Source organism: Oreochromis niloticus, linkage group LG9, assembly GCF_001858045.2.
Source record: "Oreochromis niloticus isolate F11D_XX linkage group LG9, O_niloticus_UMD_NMBU, whole genome shotgun sequence".
NCBI lineage: Eukaryota > Metazoa > Chordata > Actinopteri > Cichliformes > Cichlidae > Oreochromis > Oreochromis niloticus.
The window spans coordinates 14701056-14721704 of NC_031974.2; the positions used below are offsets into that span (position 1 = coordinate 14701056).

A 20649-nucleotide genomic window follows, 5' to 3' on the forward strand; every position below is an offset into this window, starting at 1 on the left:
TTCATAAAGTGTACCTAATAAATTTTACTTTCTTTTTTATTATATTATTTTAGATAACGAGTCATAAAGTAAGCGCGACCTATCTGTCATGCTGTTATTATTGCCAAACTACATAAATGTTCAGAGACTATAGAAGCTGCACACGTGTGGCCATAGCTGATGAGGGTTATTGATAAGGCTGATTGGGTTTAGTCTCTGTACTTCATTGATCAGTTTATTGTGGACACGCAGGGGAAAACCTCCACTATCCTCTGTGCTGATAGGCTCTTGCTGTGAGTGGGGGAGGTCGTTGCAGCTAGCATACCAGAGGCTCTCCAAACACACCCGAGGAAGTCAATAAAGTTGCAAATGAACATCACTTTCACTTTGATTTCTGCACGGGAACCTTGAAACAACGCCATGAGTTCCTCTAACCCTCCGGTAAGCTCCAAATTATCTACTTGCTTCCGACACATGACCCTGTGTAGCAGCAAAATACCAGCCTGCTAGCCCGTTCAGCTAACGGCTAGCTCATGCTAACGGTGTTGTTGACAAACCTCCAAATACCAACATACTTAGCATTAGCTGTGGGCTAAGCTTGCTAGCTGCTGTTTTAAGTTTAAATTTGCAGTCTCGATTTTGAGTCGGTGTCTTTCACCCGGACAGGGGATAAAATTTTCTACTGTAAACTTTGCGAACTAATGTTTAACTCAGAATTGGAGGGTTTAAAGGTGAAACAGATAATAAATAATTATGGAAATTATCCCGGTGAGTTGCAGTCCACACTGCAACACAGACAATGGTACTGATGTATAATGTTTGTACGTGTTAGGTTTACCGACCACAATTTAATAACACTATAACACCCACTTCTAGGGCCCTTATTAACCATTTGGGACATATGGTAAAGTTTTTACGGTTTTATTATGCTATCAAAGACGAATGAGAAGAGTAGGTCTATTTTAGTGTGGAAACAGTTTATAAGGGCTGCATTAGGGAATAAAATGTGATCACTTCTTAGCATTATGGGAATGCCAATATAACAGGTAATTACTAGTTTGCATAGCTGATATTGTTATGGAGTAAATGGGTAATATTTCATCTGCAAATCTACTGTAGCTGTTTTTTTCTCAAACATTTTGTGTCCAAAGCACACCAAAGGGCAAAGCCAAACCTTAAGGCACACATGTATTCATATACGCAGGAAGTTCTCTTGATGTCTTCTGCAGTGTCATCAGTTCTTCTTTTCATGTTGCACTGGACTTTACCTCCTTGCTCTCAGTCAGACCTTTTATTCTACAGTGATACAATAAATTTAACGCTCATTCATGGGTTTTTGGGCCGACACAAAATCCCAACAATCAGATGACCATCTGTGAGTAAGCACTTGGCAATAGTGGTAAGGAAAATTCCTATTTAATAGGAAAAAACTGTTGAAACTAGGCTCAGGGAGGGGCAGCTTTCTGCCATGACCAGTTGGGGGTGAGGGGAATAAGAAACAGGACAAAAGACACACTATAGGAGAGAGTAGAGTTTAGTAATTACTAATGATTAAATGCAGTAGTGGTGTGTAAAAAATACAGGGAGTAAAAAAAGATGAGTGAAGAAGAAATGCACAGTGCATCATGGGAATCCCCAAGCAGCTAGAGCCTATTACAGCATAACTAAGGGTTGATTCAAGGTCAGCTGATCTAGCCCACACACTAACCTTTATCAAAAAGGGAAGTCGTAAGCCTAATCTTAAAAGTAGAGAGGGTGTCTGTCTCCTGAATCAAAACTAGGAGCTGGCTCCACAGAAGAGGGGCCTGAAAACTGAAGGCTCGGCCTCCCATTTGACTTTTAGAAACTCCAGGAACCACAAGTAAACCAGCAGTCTGAGAATGAACCTTTCGGTTAGGACAGTGAGATACTATGAGGTCTTTAAGATAAGATGGAGCCTGATTATTCAAAACCTTGTATGTGGGGAGAAGGATTTTCAGTTCACTTCTAGGTTTAACAGGGTGCCCATGAAGAGAAGTGTGATCCCTCTTTCTAGTCCCTGTTAGTACTCTCGCGTCAGCATTTTGGATCAACTGAAGGCTTTTCAGGGAGCTTTTAGAGCTAACCTATAATAATGAATTACAAAAGTTGAACCTAGTAGTAATTAATGCATGAACTAGCTTTATTGTTCTCTCAGTTTCTGCCAAATAGAACATAAGAGCTTAATTTTTAGCTCCTCTGAACACTTACCCAGATACAGTAAATGGCTAAACTCCATGTTTTTTTCCATACCTGATATCAGCTGGTTCAATATATGGCTATATTTGTGTATGGCTAATAGCATGCACATTATATACCAATAAAACACTAATAAAATGAGAGAGACCATATTAAATCACTTTTTACATGTTCTTTCACACACGACGACATTATGAGTCAGATAAACAGTATCTTATTAGCCATTGTTTGAGCAGTGACCGATAAGGAGGGAAAACAGCCAACAAAGCAGCTTTGTCAGCATTTGTTTGATCCTGTCTTGCAGACTATCGGGGAATTATTCCTCGTCCTTAGCGAGATGGGATTCACAGAAGAACAGATACAAGCGGCTATGCAGGCGGGGCATTTTTCTGTGGCTGAAGCAGCTGAGTGGTGAGTAATCAGCCCTCTTTTTTTTTTAAATCTGTGGAGCTAGCTAGCTATTATCTTTCTGTGTAATAGACCACTTTTTTCAGCCACTTACTTCTGTGTCTCCCTCTTGCATGTTGAAAGGCTTGTACAGGGTCAATACCTGCGACACACGTTGGTCCGGCAGTCTTCACAGCCAGCTGAGACAGCTTTTTCTGCATTCAACCCACCCAAAGAGGCAGCACACACTTCAGAGTCTCGCACATCTCCCACTGACAGCAGAGGTAATACCCCACTCCAAGCTATATAAAAACTGTTTCTTACTGTTGTTACTGTTCTTAATCCATCGAGTAAAGTTTTCTTTTATTATAATATCCTAAAATTGATGATTGTAATCATCCATTTGAGTATAACTTAAGGATCTGGATAGTTTAGTGTGCAGCATTATCTCATCAGATTTTCTTTTTCTGTCTTTAACAGCGGGTCCTTCATTGGTGCTAAGGTCACCACAATCATGCTCCCAGGACCCACCGCCACCAGTCGAGTCACGGATCAAACCAGACAAAAGTGACTTTGAGGAGAAAGAGAGACAACGCGTCGCTCAGGAAGTCAGAGCAGAGAGAAGGCAGAAGAAACAGGTGAGCACTGCTGAAAAGACTTCTGGTGCTTAATCTATCTGACTGGCAGTTGTGTTATTATCACACAAGGAAGAAAGTCACGTTTTCGGCAGATTTATCAGGCTGTCCATAATAATTAGCTCAATCCCTGTAGCTCTCATTTCACTTTTATGCTCACTGCTTACCCTATCGCATAGCGGCGTGTGACAAATTTGACGTCACATCTGCTGAGACGCGCCTCCGTGTTGGTGTCACTTTGGCAAGTTGTGCATATCTCAATTTGTGTAACCTGACACATTGTCGCTCTGCCGCCGTAGAAACGAGTGTACGATTAAACATCGGTAATCGATCATCTGGGCCTTTTATTGTCCACATATGCCTCCTTTTTTTCATCCAGTCTATGTTCAGATATTTTTCCTGCTGTTTTCCTCTTTTCTGTTTTTTTCTGTTTTTTACTTGAGCCATATTTGTTGTCTTATTGGAAACAGCCTTTGTCACCTTACTAACCTACTGCAGCACGTCTGTTTTTTTCCATCACTCCTGAGGAAACACTTTGGAAAGGTGCTTTTCTCAAACACTGTTGTTTCAGTTTCTTCAGCTGGAAATTCCCCTGCTTTTGCTTTAGATGTGCCGCCTCTGTATTTTGAAGATCACTACTTCCTTCTTTACATCTTGAGGTTAATGTGTTTCCAGATAAAGAAAAAAGGGAGTATGGAGGTATGTGAATAAGCAGATAGTAATACAAGCCTGTGGATTAAGAATGAGTCTCATAAACTGACGGTACACGTGGTGGTAAGAACAAAACTGGCCTGTGGGCACATTTCATAAAATGGTAAATTTTCCAGTGCACTTATTTTTTGGAGCTTTTCACATATTAGTGAATGAGGCCCATTGCATCTGACTTTACACGCGGTCCAGAAAATTTGTCTGGGTGCTGCTGGTGCTGGAACAGGAGCGTCCATACATTTTTCTCTGGGTGCACATTTAAAATCACTGTGGGGAGTAAAAGAGGTGTCACGTGCTCAAGCTGAGTTTTTTGTTGTTGTTTTTTTTTTAAACATGAATAATATATTTGAAAATTTATATTTGAGTATAGACCTACTGTTTTATTGTTCTTAGAACATTTTGTGTTCTTCTGCATTCGCAGGAGCGCGAGTTGGTGCTGAAGCGGATCGCTGAGGATCGGAGGAGCCTGCAGGATAAGAAACAGACCAATGCTGCTGCAGACACGTCTCCTCCCAGCAGTGAAGGGCAGAAGCTTGGAGGGAAGATTCAGACAAATGTGGACAACAACTGCATCCTCATGGTGAGCCTGTGAAGAACCTTAATCATGATAGATTCAGAATTTTTGTTTTCAGTTTAGTCTCAGTCATATAGACAAAACCAGGCTCAGTAAACAAACAGCAGGTAAAATGAATATTGAACACGTCACCAGTTTCTAAAGATGCTACTGATATGAAATTGTCACCAGGCGTGGGTAAGAACCCATCCAATCCACACATGCAAACAAATCAAGTATTTATCAACCTTACTGAACAAAGGCCTTTGTTGGTGATGACAGCTTCAAGACACCTCCTGTATGGAGAAACTAGTTGGATGCATTGCTGAGGTTTGATTTTGGCTCGTTCTTGTCGTCAAATCCTGAGGGTTCTGTGGGCCTCTTCTATGAACTCTGAACTTTAGTTCTTTTCATATATTTTCAACTGGATTTAGGTCAGGTGATTGGCTGGATCATTCTAGCAGCTTTATTTTCTTTCCCTCAAACCAACCGAGAGTTTCATTGGCTGTGTTTAGGATCTTTGACTTGCTGTCCACTCTTGTTTCATTTTCATCATCCCGGTAGATGACAGCAGAGTTTTATCAAGAATGTCTCAGCACATTTTTCCATTCATATGTCCTTCAATTATATGAAGCCCCCCATGCGTATACTGAAAAAAACCCCACACCATGATGAACCCACCTTGTCTGAATGTTGTCTTGGCTTGTTCAAATGTTGTTCAGCAGCATGCTTTTTCTTCAGCAGTGGAGTCTTGCTTGGTGAGTCTGCATACAGGCCATGGTGGTTGAGTACATTACTTATTGTTTTCTTTGAAACAATTGTACCTGCTTCTTCCAGGTCTTTCTGTAGCTCACCACAAGTGGTCCTTGGCTCATACACGACACTTCTGATATCTCTTTTCTGTTGTCTGTCTGAAATCTTGCGTGGCGCACATGGTCAGGAGTGGTTTATGGTGAAATGATGTACATTCTACTTCCAGATTATGGTTCCAACGGTGCTCACTGGAACCTTTAGTAGTTTAGAAATTCTGCAGCAACTAATGCCATCAGTATGGTTTGCTAAGTTCTTGAGAGATCTCATTCACCCATCATGAGATGTTTCTTGTGTGACACGTTGGTGATGAGACACCTTTTTATAAGCCATCAGTTGGAACTGAACCAGCTGATATTAATTTGCACTGAGTTTCAGGATTGCTTTGTAATTACTGATGGATTTATGGTGGCGTCTTGACTTTAATGATTTTTGCACGTCCCTTTCGTCATGTGTTTTTCCTCTGTCATTTCCCTATTACGCATAACTTAATTTATGGACATCTATGGTTTAATTTCTTTGCATGTGTGGATCGGATGGGTTGTAACCGATATCTGGTAAGAACTTCATGTCAGTAGTGCCTTTATAAATAAATTTACCTAGAAAACTAGTGACGTGTTCAGTACTTATTTTACCTGCTGTATGAGTCAATACTTCTATGTTAATGTGTTGAAAGTGTGACATTATATTGGCAAAAACTAAAAATTATTTCCTCTTTCTATATATATTTTTTGATTTTGATTCAGTTTTTAAGGACACAGTATCATTTCTAGTTTTAGAAAGGAAGTTGACTGTAATAACCTTGTCATGTATATTTATGTTTTGCTGCAGATTCGACTGCCGTCTGGTGAGTCCATGCGTGAGCGCTTCCCAGCTGATGCCCCTCTGCGCAGCGTTGTGGAGCACATCACCGGACGTCACCCCTCCCTACCCTCCTTTTCTCTCCTTCAGGGTTTCCCACGGAAGCGCTTTGGGGAGGCAGAGCTTGCCTGTTCCCTCCGCTCTCTCGGCCTTACGCCTAACGCTGCACTGTGTATTCAGACCACTCCTCCAGAGACGCCTCAGGAAACAAGTCCAGCAGGTCACAGTGCTGAGCCGCCTCCTTGTGTTGCGCCTCCTCAGCCTCCTCCTGGCCAGGACATGGTGGGAGATCAGGTCCCTGTTATACCTCCTCCACTACCTAACCAGCTGTGGGAAGAGGCAGTGAATTATGCAGGGATTCCTGGAGTTCCTCCTTTACGGCGTGGATCTCATGACTGGGGTAAGTATGATTTACTTTATTTACACCTTATATAAAAAGCAATAAAAAACCTTACTAAATGGAATAAAAGTAGAGATTTGCTGTTTTCCAAACTTTTTTATTTAACGGTTTACTAAATGTTGGGACTTTTCATGATGATGTTAGAATCCTACAGGACTACAGTCACAACCATTACTTGCAGTAACATTTACGCTTTACCTGGCAAATCGTGTTTCAAAGGTTAGTTTGTCAGATAAATAACGGAGCAGTGTAATCAGCTGCCTCTACAGCGAGTCTCTCATCCAGCTACACGATCGGTGGAGTCTTTGTTCGCCTCTGCAACCTCGGTGTGTGGTTAGAATGACCCTAAAGTTTGTAGTGGACGTTCAAAAAGGAGTGAAGTAATTGTTCTGCTCTTAGCCAGTGGAGTCCATGTGTGGAAGCAGCTGGGTGGGACCATCAAAATGGTCGAACGAGGGGATTGTCCACCATGCATTTGTCTTGTCCCATGGACAGCTTTACTTATTACACGTAATTGACAAATGTACTTTGACAACCATTAAAAAAATAAATCTACCATTTTCTGCCATATGTATACTGTTCCGATGGTACGTGCTCATCTTAAACATTTAAAATAATGAAGTCAGTATATGTAAAAGTAATCCCTGTGAGGTAAAAGTACTCTTTTCATTTATTTATTTATTTTATTTTATTGGATCAGGTCTGAGTCAGCTAGAGGGGATTTCCTTATATGGCCATGATGTGTGTTCTAAGCCAACCCACCTGCTCACTCTGACTAGTGTTACAACTACTCTGTTTGACAGATTTTTCTGCCTCTGTTGCCCTGTATGATGTCTGAGAGACGGTATATCCTTAGTATTACCTCAGATGCACAGCTTTGACTGTGAACACAGAAGTCCCACCCACCTGCTGTTGGCTGGGAGGGGCAGCCAATCAGTTGGTTTAAAGAGCCTTAAAGGAGCTAAAACTGCTTAAGAGTTGGTGAACTGAGGGGGCTGCACGAGGCCCAGGATAGGTCATCATGCAAGTAGAGTCCAAAAATAAAAGTAAGGAGTATGAAAAAGAGTATAACAGGTCACATTTAATACACTTGGGTGGCCTGATCAGGTGACACATCGTATACCAGCCAATGGGATTCTTTACATCTGTAACATCGCACCTCTTCATGGTTGTTTGGGCTCAGTTATTTGATCAACTGAGCGTGTTAAATGTTATTTAAATGGCTGTGGAATCACTGGATGACATTCTGGGGGTTCGACAGGTCAAGGCCAGAGATTGGTTCCTGGTGATGCTGAAGATGCTCCCGTAGATGTCGATATGGACCAAGAAGGAGAGGAAGAACCGCTTCACATGCCGAACGGTACTGCTCCAGAGTGTGGATACTTCATCCCTCCTTTGACCTACATTTTTCTTGCCTCCCTCCTTCCCCTGTTCCTCTATTACTGTTTCCATATGTTTCCATTATTCATCCACTGTGGGCTTTTTTCACACACGTCAGAAACAGCTGACCCTGGCTTCTTCCTTTGAGCTTGGTTTTTTACTGTTACACTACATAGTGGCCTAGGGTACAGATTGCCCTGCTAATGTGTGTCACGCTGTAAGAGAGATTAGTATTAGAAAATATGTAGGTTAATACCCCTTTCTGTCAAACATACAGCACACAAGTCAGAACTGCTGAGTTTACTAAGAACTTACAGGTGGGGTCAGCCAATCAGTGTGTGGTTGTGGTATTGTATTCTGAATGTGAACCAGACACAGAGAAGTTTTTTTCTCGACATCTGTAGCTTCAGCTCAGTGACATTAGAGTATTTTTGGATGGATTACAGTTTTCGTTTGTGTAACTTTCACAGGAATGCCCAGGCTGCCTTTCTTTCCGGAGAACAGGATGCGAGGAGGATTTGAGCACTGGCATCACTGGCCAGGGCAAGGAAATCGACTCAGGCGAGTGTTTAAATAGAATGGCACTCATGTATTATAGGACCAAGGACTACGATCATACTGCTTTGTAATACAAAATAGTTTTAGGGGCCACATTAAGAGAAAAAGGTTTTTTTTTGAAGTTTTGCTTTTTGAGAGAAAAGCTGAAGTACTGTGTTGAGAATCTTTTTAAGCTACAAAGACATCTTTCTTTTAGAACCCAGTGTGATATGAAGTAATACCAGTTAACAATACAGTTAAAAAAAACTCTTTAAAAACTTTTACTTGGCGGACAGAGTGAGATGAACTTAATCTTGAAATTTACACTCCATTCTCAAATGACTGTTTTTAAAATACTATTTTTATTAATGTGGTTCTAACACACTTTACACACATTAATCATGCAACCTGAAGTGTTTTGCAAGTAGATGCATTTAATTAGTTTGAAAGTGCATGCACACTTCACCACTTTTCCAACTTGTGTTGCATCTAGAATGATCCGTTTTATTATAACACCCTGTTAACAAAACAAAAGAAAGATAGCATATGAATATGATCTTGGAGCTCCAGCTCAATCTAAGTGTCTGAGTATAGTCTGAAAAAAAATTCTTCACTGTTGTGGAGATGGGGAAGGATGCTTTAAAGCTTCTGCCAACATTTTAAAAAGATAAAGTTTGTATGAGCTGCACAGCAGGAAGAAAAGAGCATTAACAGAGAGAAAAGTGGATACAGAAAATAATTGGTGAGAATCAGCAAGAAAAATGGATGCTTATAGTCAGCATGTCTCACTGTGCAGCATGAGTCAGTAATAAGCTAACCATCCAAATGTTAGTTTTGGTCTTTAAAGCCAATTTAAGTTAAGCTAAAGCATTTTGACTGTATGCATCTTATACAAAAGTAAATGTGGATATTTCAGCTCATCAGAGCCGTTCCACTTACTGTTTATTCCATTGCACAGAAATACAGCAGGGGGCGCTCTGGAGATTATCTTAAATGAATAAAATTTAATGGAGCTAAATGGCTAAAACAGTTATTTACACGTGCTTCTAAGCCCCATGTTATTTCAGATTTTACAAACAAAATATCAGTGATATTTCCTTTCTGATGTTCGAATACAGCAAAACACTTACGCCCTTTAGATTTTCTTATAAAGTTGTCCATTTTTCTCATAAAACACTAGTGTTTGCTAATAAATGCTGATCAGTCAGCACACTGCCTGCATGGGGTCCATTTTCAAACAATAACCACACGTTAGAAATTCTAACTATAACAGAAACATGTTTGTATATGAAACAGCTGGTTGTGACGGTCAGACGTGACTGATATCAGGAAGCTGCAGCTGGGAATTTGCTGCTGCCGCTTCATGCTCAATACCGGCTGCTTTATCAGTATATTAAAATACAACACGTGGACATAACTTGTGTTTGTGTGTCTCAGAGAGGGCCCAGAAGAGGAAGCGGCAGACCCTGAGAATGCGGGAGGGCCGCTGGCGCCCGCAGCTGCAGGTCAGGCTGCTGTTGAGCGTCTTCAACGAGCCGCACAGCAAGAAGACCGCCATGCCTCCCAAGGACAGCCATCACCCCCTAAAAGACCCTTCAGAGCACCCAGCGTGCCCTCACTATGTGCCTTGGCTATCCGCGCAACGGTCCACCTCATGACTGGTAAGAGTCCCAGAGACTTCCCAGAACTGTGCCTCACGGCTTTGTTTGCTCGCTGTTGTGACTCTTGACTCTGTGTCTCTCAGCTCCCAGCATGCAGTACAGCAGCAGTCTAGCAGGTCTGACCCCAGAGCTAGCAGAGCTTCTGCTCAACCACATGTCTCATGAGAGGCTGCTACATCCACGCACCCTGGAGCTGTTCTTCGGCTGCCCGATCCAGAAGTTTGTCTTAAACAGCTACCCGTACTCCACCAATGAGCTCCTACGGCAGTTGCGGGCCTTCACTGCCCTGAAGCACCTGAGTTTAGTCAACTCACCTCTCATCACTGGTAAAACATTTTATATCTGGTAGTTTTTAGGCTTTTTATCCATTTAGTTGTCAAATTTCTGCAAAGTCTGCTCTTCAGTTTGTCCCTATCTTTGTATTTATTTATATATTTTTATTCCCAGACTCTGGCCTGTGTATCCTGTCCACCCTGGTCAAACTCCAGTACCTCAATCTGGCCTCCTGTAGTAAGCTGACTGACTCCTGCCTGCAGCATATCACAGGTTGGACACACACAAACATCACTGTTGACAAAATTTACAAAACTGGATCTCAGAATAAGCTGTTCCTATTTAAGTAGTTTTATTCAACATACATATTTTCCTTCTGCTGATGCCTTTAAGGTTTGAAGAACTTGTGTTTCCTGTCCCTGGACCAGACCAAAGTGACAGATGCTGGGATGGTACTGTACCTCCAGTCAGTGCCGTCCTGCCTCTCTCAGCTAAGCCTAAACCAGACAGCAGTGACTGAAACCACACTAGCTGTGCTCCCCACCTCTGTGCCACAGCTGCGACTTCTCAGCATCAAACAGACTAAAGTACTTTATCTCTGTTAGCAAGGTCTAGAGCCGGTGACACCACTCTGATCTTCAGTGATATTTACTCACCTTGCTGTGCGTTTTTCTTTCAGGTTAAGGATTTGACGGCTCTAGCAGCGATGTCCAGCCTGCAGACCCTCAACCTGGATGGGACAGGTGTGACGGAGGCATCTCTGGAGCACCTTGCTACCCACCCTGCCCTGACTTCCCTCACTTTGGTGGGAATCCCTGTAGCAGATGGCAGTCATGCCCTTCAGATCATCTCAGGTTTGTAGAGCATAAAGCAAAAGAATTAAAAGAATGAGGGTAGACATGGAGTGAGCCTGCAGTAGCAAAGTCTGTGGTGAATCTGTGAGGTGTCTACTTTACTTCTAGGTCTGAAGTTGACTCGCATCACCCTCCCTGGACGCCACTCTGTGACAGACAGCGGGCTGTCATTCCTCTCCAGACTGACTCTGCTCTCAGAGCTGGACCTGACAGACTACACACAGATTACAGACCAGGGAGTCAGCCACCTCTCCACCTTGACCAGGTCCTTCCCACACTCACTGATGTCATCATATCAGGTGTTTCCTTGCAATTAAAATGCTGACATGAGTTTTGTGTTTACTTTGTGTAGATTGAAGAAGCTGTCACTTAGCAACACTCAGGTGACAGATGCAGGGCTTCCCTCCCTGCGATGCATGCAGGAGCTGCAGGAACTCTGTTTGGATCGGACTGCAGTCACCAGCCGAGGAGTGGCCGACCTCATAACCTGTCTGCCACACCTTCAGGTGACTATCCCAACAAGTGCTATCCAGGTGTTGCTTTATCCTTGTGCGAGTGCAAGTGTAAATAGTAGCCCTGTGATAGATTGGTGACTTGTGCCCTGTGACAACTGGGATAGACTGACTCTGAATTAGATAAGAAGAGAATGGATGAATGGATTTACAAAATAGACTTAATATTTTATTTAGTATGACTTAAAATGAGTGTCTGATCTCATAAACTTACCAAGTAGGTGATTGTTGAGGTCAAGTCAGAGAGCTGTTTTGTTTCCTTTTGTAACCACAATTATGATCATCTGGTGGGCATTAAAAAAACAAGCATTTCTGAACACAGAAGCTACACCTGTCTTTATACTGTCTATGACTGAATGTGACATCGATCTATGGTACATACATGTTTGATTAAATTAAACCATGTTAGTAAAGTATGTGTGTCCGATCATGGATGTGATTCTCATTTCACAGTTAATTTTGACACCCCAGCTGTCTGACCAGATAACCTGCTTATTTTATACTAGCTGGGCTTCAATTTATTAAAGACCAGTTTATGTTTATGTTATGTTGATAAAAAAGATCTTTCATGCAGAGGTTTTAATATTTTGCTATTTTTCTGTATATTGTTTTTTCCAGGTGTTGGGGTTAGCCAGCACTCAGGTGGGGGACAACGTGGTGAGGAAAGGTCTGATCCGCTGCAGTCAGCTTGTTAAGCTTAATCTCAGCCGCACGCGGATTACAGATCACGGTAATGTCCAACTCTAAGGTGGTCTTTGATTTAATAGCTTTGTTTGCTCACATGAACAGACCGAGTATATGTTGTTCTCTTCCTTTCAGGTCTAAAGTACCTGAAACAAATGCGCCTGGCTCAGGTGAACCTGGATGGGACCGGGGTGAGTCTGATGGGAATTGCTAGCCTCCTCTCTTGCACCAACATCAACAGTATTCGGGCCAGTAACACTCGCACCCTTTCCCCTGACGACGTCTCAGACGAGGAGTTTGAAGCCCAGTGAGCATCACGAGGTTCGGCTGCCGCCAGCCCCTCTTTAAGCCCCTCTGAGATGCTGCTTCCAGGATCATCTGGGCAAAGCGTAATTGATGAAACACTCCTCCTACTTGCACTGTTTCAACCGCAGCTAGTGCCACTAATCTGTCAATCATGCACGCTGAGTTGAAACCTTATACAGACGTGTTGTTTAACAGCTCCGTTTTTTCTAACGTTTACATATACTGAATTAATCACTATTTAATACTCTGCAGCCCCAAACGCCACCTGAAAAACTTTATAGCTTTATGCGCAGCTTTACAGGTTGGAGCAACCTGTGTTTCTCCAGGGGCCTGTACTACGAAGCAGCTTCAACATACCCCAGATATGTTTTCCTTATCTGGCTTCACTTTGCCCCGGCAGTCAGGCTAAATGATCACAAGAAGGTGGTTGTTAACTGGAGAAGTCCACCCAGGATTTGTCTGTCTCGACATAAGCACGTTCACGTGGCTGTGTGTCCTGGCAGCAGAGTGACATGTTGTATGATTATGGTAAAAATGTAATGCTAGAAGAATGTGAAGGAAAAAAAACAACCACACAGCGACTGCAGCCAAAGCAACACTACTATATTACTGAAGTTTAGCCCCTCTTAACCCAGGAGGAAAAAATGGCTGTAAGTTATTAAACATTTCAGTATTATAGCTCTGTCAGGTAAGGCCTGCATCATGTCACCCCAGTAAGAAGGAACCACCTTTGTAACCCTGAAGCTTCGTAGTACAGGCATCAGGTTGGAGCCAAGTGGCAGAAATATACTTTATGCTGGGAAATGTACAACAGCATGCGACGACTAACAGACTTTATCTAAGGTATTAAATGGAAATCTAAACAACAAATAGCCAGTTAAACCAAATACGGTTCAAATGTTTTAGAGGGACATGAAGGCAGATAAATGTCTTCCACTGATTATCTGCATTGAAATTAACTTTCTTTAATTTTGAAGCTGTATTCAAGTCATACTGGATGTACCAGTAGAAGTAATTGAGGTTTTTTTTTTTTTTTTAGCTTGACTGTTTGAAAGTAGTATTTGTATTGTTAGGAGATATCTATACTGTTATGACAGGAGTTTAATAAAAATGAGCCACCATACAGTGTTGAATACTAGAATGATCCTAAAAACTGGATGGCTAAATTTGACATGAACGCAGCTTTTTAAGTTAAAAAACACCAAACAAAACAAAAACATTTAAAAGGTAAAATCCAGACTGAAGAAGTCATGGTTTTTATAACTTGGCTCAGTCTGAATGGATGTTAGCTCTTGTCACCTGAAGCTAGTTATTTTAGCTGCATCCTGGTGATGCACCAACCTCAGTTGTCTTTTAAAAGTAGCCCTCTAATTATAAATTATGCCAATGGTTTTTTGGGGGGGAAAGTTTAGCCATTTTCTGCTACATCAGTGAGCCTCATTGCAGTGTAATGGCTGTAATATAACATATCTATGCAGCCATGGGGCTCACCCAGGACCCAAAGCAACTTTAATCCCTTCAAAGCTTTTTTCCTGTTTACAGATATGTAAAGTAGTTTATTTTCCTTAAAAGCTTTTCATTTTTTTGGATACAAACACTGTATTCGTTACAATTAACAATAAAGCCTTCTCAAATGAAATTGCTGTTTTTTAATGTTCCATTTATTCAGACAAACTTATTGCATTACATTGTTAAATAAGGCAGAACTGTTCTTTTACATAGGGAGGGGGGAAAAAAAAAGTCAACTTTTAAATATAAAATATGACCTAAAAGCTGCTGCATACATGTTGGGATAAACAGAACATCTGGAAAAATAAAACTTTCCTATGAAGACAGCACAATGGAATGCATTCCAAAATGCACCGAGATGCTTCGGGTGAATCAGCCAATCAGAGAACAGCGGAGGGGGTTTGGGTCATGTTCAGCACGGTGCAGCACTGTCAAACCGATGGAAATACAGTACAACATGTACAAGAGACCGTTTTAGTTCTGGCTTGGACGTTTCCTGCTCATCCCTTCAGGAGTTCGCGGGTCAAATCCGTGATGAGAGATAAAGGAGTGGCTCACCGTGAAGCTCCTCTAGATGTCATGTGCCTGCTGTTTTTCGATCTTTGATTTCAGATGCTCTTTGTATGCCAGGATGTCTCTGTTCCACTTTGTGATGGTCTGCTTCTCACAGACCCAGATCTCTTGAGCCACCTGCAGGAAGGGACACCGTTAGTACAGCGCCACTTCTAATCAAGGTCTAAATGAAAGCTTTGAGTGATCGGTCCATACCTGCTGAATTAGCCTGAAGTCGTGGCTAACTAGCATCATACCACCCTCAAACTCGTTGATTGCTTCTGCCAACGCATCAATCGTCTCGATATCCAGGTGATTAGTAGGCTCGTCAAGGAACAGCATGTGAGGGTTCTGCCAGGCCAGCCAAGCAAAACACACCCGGCACTTCTGACCATCTGACAAGTTTCTGATTGGACTGACCTGGAAGATGTTTCAAATATCAGAATGGTAGAGAGGAGACAAAAGTACTGGAAGTTCTGGGAAAGTATCCCCATCCTACCTGCTGTTTCCCAGTTAGACCATAGCGACCAATGATCTTCCGCATCTCCTCCTTTTCTTTGATCTCAGGGAAACACTTCATCATGTACTCCAAAGGAGACAAGTCCAGCTCCAGTTGCTCAGTCAGGTGCTAGAGAAATATTTAAAAACCCACACATTTATCTTTAACTGTATCACCCACCATCACCAGTGTCTAACATGCCATGAATCAGATGGACCCTGTGCAGTATGTTCAAAAGATTTGTTTTACCTGGTGATATCTGCCAATCTTGACGTGAGAATGTTTGCGGATCATACCATCAGAAGGTAGGAGCTACAGAGACAAGAGAATAAACCTCATCACTCTGAAATCAACTGGGAGTAGATCTAAGCTGATGATAAAGATGCCTTACCTCTCCCATAAGCAGCTTCAGCAATGTGGATTTCCCAGCTCCATTGGGTCCCACTAAAGCCACGCGTGTGTCCAAGTCAATACCAAACTCCAGGTTTTTATATATGTACGGCTAAAGGAAACAAAAATCACCGAGTGTGCTAAATAAATCCATATTTTAAAGGGAGGGGAAAATATAAATGCATTATACTCACTGTATTCTCACTGTACTTGAAGCTCACATTCTGAACCATGATAACAGGAGGAGGAATCTTCCCACAGGGAGGAAAATAAAATGACAGAGTCTGTGGGAAACAGGAAGGGTTACTGCTAAGTTGGTAGGTTTCACCACTAACCACAGTCCCTAAAAAACATACATTACTGATCCAGAAGTTGGAAAAACAACTGCCTGGCTGCAAGCTGAGCAACAGTTTCAAAGGTTGTAGAATAGGAGGTAGAACATTCCCTCTTGTCAAACCAGCTCTCATATTAGATTCAGGAAACCCTCTTCCTGTTAAAGGGAAGTTCTTCCTTCCCACTGTCACCAAGTGGAGCTCTCAGGATCATCTGACTGGGTTCTCTCCCCAGTATTTTAGGCTCTACAGTTTAAATTGGCTTGTGACAACCATTGTTGTGAACTGATACTATAAGTTTAAAAAAAGAAAAAAAGATTACATTTAATAGGCCACAGTTACTGTACCTTGTCATTCACGACTCTTTCAGTCAAGCCTGATGCAACCATCTTCTGCAGCGTCTTCTCTTTGCTCTGTGCCTGTCGTGCCAGCTTTGCAGAGCCGTGACCAAACCTGGCTATGTAGTTCTAGAAAATTGGGATGCAAAAAAGATAATTGAGTGCAAGTGTTACTGTGTGGCTATAGCAACAGTAACTGATTCATAAAAGGATGCCCAAGTCTCTGTACCAATCAGGCAGTGACACGTGCCCACATGATGTCCCTTTTTTACCTTCATGTGTGCTATCTGGTCCTGTTCCCAGTTAAAGCGCTTCATCTGGTTCTCTTCCAGCTCCTGTCTGGTCTTCACATACTGGTCATAGTTACCCTTATAATGAAAATAGATTTGCACTGTCATCCAACTGGGTGGCACACAGATACATATTTAGTAACAGCCTGCCTCTGGTTTCCCTATTCAGCATTATGTGATTACATATATAGCAATCTATTCATGATACTTGGAAGCCTAAAAAGCATGCTCAGGGTGTTTTCCTTTCTGGCAGTCACTTCAGCTTCATGCCCTTACCGTGTAGTACTTCAGTTTCTTCTGATGCAGGTGGATGATATTGGTACACACACCGTTCAGGAAGTCTTGAGAGTGTGAGATGAGCACGAGGATTCGCTTAAACCTGACAAAAACCATCAAGTTGATCAAAATGAGTCTTAATCCACATCCGACTTAAATGAAGGAAGCAGAGGGGAAACTTACGACTTAAGCTCCTCCTCCAACCACACACAAGCGTCCAGGTCCAAGTGGTTAGTGGGCTCATCCAGCAGCAGCATGAAGGGCTTGATGAACAAAGCCCTAGAAAGATGTCAAACAGCTGTTACAGCTGAATTTAAAGCAATACTAGTACTGATAGTTTGTTTAGATAAGCTCCTGAAATCTAAAGCTCAAAACTAGTCTTGAATGCTCCTGCTTTCACATTTTAAAATTACAAAAAGCCCTGTGCTTTGTGTGCGATGGATGAAGATCTTCAGGATCTTCAGCAAAAGTGGTAAAGGTCAAAGCAATATTTAACCAATATATTCAAAATAACTTTAATTGGTCTTTCTGTACTTTGATGTTTACACCAGGACATATATCCAACTCCAGTAACTGTGTCTGAGTGCATGCACAAGTTCTATGAAATGAGTGTGTTTGAACCAGCTTCGTTATTAAATGAGCAAAACAATAGGATTGCCGCTTTTGTTTCAATATAATAGTGGATATAAATATCAATTTCACACTAGTTTATCTCCTCTCCTTTCCACACCATACTATAATACAATACTGTGTATAGGCAGGGCACAATGACGATCGAGAGACAGGCGAGATATTTTACACAAAACAGACTGAAATGTTAGGACTTAATACCACTTTGGCTCTCATGCCAATACCTATTAGTCATCCAAATTATTCCATTGTCAAACAGGAGATGCTAGAAACGCAATACTCCCCAGTCTGTGTCACTCACACCAGAGCTACTGAGACAACTGTTGTTTCTCTTGTATTAGGGCGACACATTACAGAGGGTTCATACTGCTACCTTAATGGATACATTGTCACCTTATCCCCCTCGCTGTATTGTTATCGTGACCATACAGAGGAAGTTATAACTTATGCCCACTTTAGTTTCCTGTATGGTAGTGAAGTCAGGACACACTGCTACAGTTTGCTTTTATCTTGTGTGTTTTTCTGTCAAGGGACACCGGATCAGTTGAATGCTGAAGAGACGAGGATGACCGTCACTCAGTGGTACAGTACTATACCAGTTGTGTTTACCTGGCCAGAGCAACACGCATCCTCCACCCTCCACTGAAGTCCTTCAGTTTCTTCTGCTGCATAGCAGTGCTGAAACCCAAACCGTGGAGGATCCGAGAGGCTCGCATCTCCGCCTTGTCTGCATCCAGCTCCTCCAGACGCTCATACAGCTCCATCAGCTTCTCACACTCAGCTGTTTACAAAAAAGAGAAATTTATAATACAGCTAAAGCATAACTAGAGAGACTTTTCAACTTCCTGCAGTTTATTTGAATACTCACAGTCTTCATGGGCAAGTCTTTCTGCCTCCTTCTCCAACATGATCCTCTGTTCATCCACCTCCATGACACACTGCAGAGCAGTCTTTTCGCTGGGGGCCATCTCTCGGGTCAAGTGGTAAATATCTATGTGCTCTGGAATGGGAATCTCACGATGTCCAATGGCTGACAACAGCATGGATTTTCCTGGCAGAAAACAAAAAATAATAATATAGAGAACAATGTTTTGTGGGATGTGATAGACGAACATTTGACAAATGCAAGCTACACAAGGAAGTGTAGCAGAACCAGTGTTGATAAGAGATTCCCTACTGGCCACCCCCATGGCCCTCAGGTGGGCCATAAAGCTGCCAAGATTTCTGCTTGAACCTTCTAATGCATTTACGCCCTACCCCCTGATGTGTCAGTCAGCAGCATCTTTCTCTCTCATTGGTACTTGCTTCGAATCCTTAAAACTCAGGAAGGTTTAATTTGGGATCCAACCATTTCATGTTGTCATTTGCCTATCATTGGTTGAAGCCTAATGTCAATTTTATACAATTCCTGTAATATGAACCTTTTAATTTCATATCAATTATTCAGGTTTTTCCCTTTGGGCTAAAGGGCCAGATGCCCAAATGAAATACTAGGTTTTGAAACAGCTGTTCTTTTTTCCTTTTGGTTTCTAATGTCTGTGTGTTTAAAGTCCTAATAGAAACATCCTGCTCCAGGATAAATCAGTTACCTGTGCCATTGAGACCAATGAGGCCATAGCGTCTGCCTGAGTTCAGCTCCAGGCTGGTGTCTGCAAGCAGCTCTTGACCATGGAAGGTGAGCGACAGGCTGCTTATATGGACATCAGTGCTGTTAGGGTGGGAGGCAAGAACACCCGTCACTGCCCGGGCCTCCGTTTTCCGCAGCTCAAACTCATCCAGCTCCTTTGTCAAATTTTCAACACCTATACATATATTTAAAAAAACAAGAGAGCTTCAGTCAGAAAATTTGCCACAAGCTGACAAATCCAGTCAGCAATCAGTGCTTTTCCTCAGTCTTCTTCTCACCATTGCTCTCTGCTCCATTAAGCTGGGCCTCTTGTTGTTCACTCTCCCCATTTACTTCTTCAGTTTTCTTGGTGCGCTGGCGAGCTTTGGCAGCCTCCTTCTTCTTTGCTGCTTTCTTCTTAGCCAAGTCAGACGGCATGGTTGTGCAATGCTACATCATAGGAAAAGAAAAACACAGAAATGACATGGATGAAGAAGAAACTAAGATCAAAATAGAATCGCAGTGTGTCAGGAGCATCGTGATCATAAGTTGTTTAACGGTTTCTCAATTTTCCAATTGGTCTTAGTCTACCAGTTAAATGTCAGAGTATAAATAAGGGTAAAAATGACTAATCGCTTACATAATGAGGCGCCAGGACCAACCTCGGTACACTTGCCGGTTTACCATAATGTTAAAAATGTGCCGGTAATTGAACTCGCCGTCTAACACCAATTTACAGCTGACATTAAAAGGTAGGCTAACGTTGAGATAAAGGCCTAAAATGTCTAAGGACAGCTTAAATGACAGTAATAACGGTGATAATGCTCCCTCCCCAACCCCGCATTTTGCTTCCTTTCAGTCCCACCTGCCCGCACGTTGGGCTTTTTGCGGTATAACGCTTGATAGCATAGCTGTTAGCAGCCTACACGTCACACTTTGTCACTTCACAGTGAACTAACCACAATAAATATCATGGTCTAAGGAGCCCAGAGTGTCAAACATAAAAAGTAAATCGTAATAGTTTTTATAAGCCGGCTATTTAGCCAGTTAGCCCCTTAGCTAAGCTAACAACGGTAGCCAGGCCTGAGCAGCTAAAGCTAACTTGACGCAGGGCCCCAAGTAGCTTCGAAAAACTCTCACATCGGCTAACTAGTGCTTATCCCCACATCTGTGTTTATCTTAAGAAAAGACAGCTTACATGTCATACAACCTTGGCAGCTCTCATACGGTGTTATTCCCTCTCTTACCTAAATAATGAACCGCTGTTCTCTTGAGCACACCGACAGTCTCGTGTCCACTTTCGCCGGGTGGATGTAGCCGCTCGCCAAACCGCCAGACGGACCATATATGGTCAAGGAGGGCGGTGAAGATGTAAGTCCCCTCCTCTTCTCGTGGGACTGCAGTAAAAATGTCCCTTTACCTATCAACTGAACCTTAAATTAACTACTAAATAAGCCAAATTTATATATT

General features: G+C 42.2%; 2 protein-coding genes across 4 annotated transcripts; one reads left to right on the forward strand and one right to left on the reverse strand.

Annotated features, from left to right (window-relative positions):
* The first annotated feature begins 250 nt into the window (after positions 1–250).
* Positions 251–14396, forward strand: si:ch73-173p19.1 (uncharacterized). Its single transcript, XM_003439139.5, has 17 exons — positions 251–420; positions 2501–2607; positions 2728–2867; positions 3064–3221; positions 4348–4506; positions 6121–6550; positions 7812–7910; positions 8401–8491; positions 9905–10128; positions 10212–10454; positions 10576–10674; positions 10795–10988; positions 11081–11255; positions 11364–11520; positions 11608–11761; positions 12386–12497; positions 12587–14396. The coding sequence occupies exons 1-17, from the start codon at positions 400–402 to the stop codon at positions 12760–12762; spliced, it is 2739 nt and encodes a 912-aa protein (XP_003439187.2). The 5' UTR covers positions 251–399; the 3' UTR covers positions 12763–14396.
* Positions 14397–14400: 4 nt separating this feature from the next.
* LOC100691777 (ATP-binding cassette sub-family F member 2) lies at positions 14401–20577 on the reverse strand. 3 transcript variants are annotated; one of them, XM_005448995.3, is made up of 16 exons: positions 20427–20577; positions 19479–19629; positions 19163–19375; positions 18442–18624; positions 18183–18354; positions 17127–17222; positions 16944–17046; positions 16650–16745; positions 16387–16506; positions 15902–15991; positions 15709–15819; positions 15567–15629; positions 15318–15446; positions 15035–15238; positions 14825–14956; positions 14401–14694 (listed from the first exon to the last, which is right to left on the reverse strand). In XM_005448995.3, the coding sequence occupies exons 2-15, from the start codon at positions 19615–19617 to the stop codon at positions 14837–14839; spliced, it is 1839 nt and encodes a 612-aa protein (XP_005449052.1). In that variant the 5' UTR covers positions 19618–19629; positions 20427–20577; the 3' UTR covers positions 14401–14694; positions 14825–14836. The 3 variants fall into 3 exon arrangements, with proteins under 3 accessions (XP_005449052.1, XP_005449050.1, XP_005449051.1); XM_005448993.3 differs by having other exon boundaries at positions 14401–14956; XM_005448994.4 differs by having other exon boundaries at positions 14401–14956; positions 20378–20477.
* Between the last annotated feature and the right edge of the window lie 72 nt (positions 20578–20649).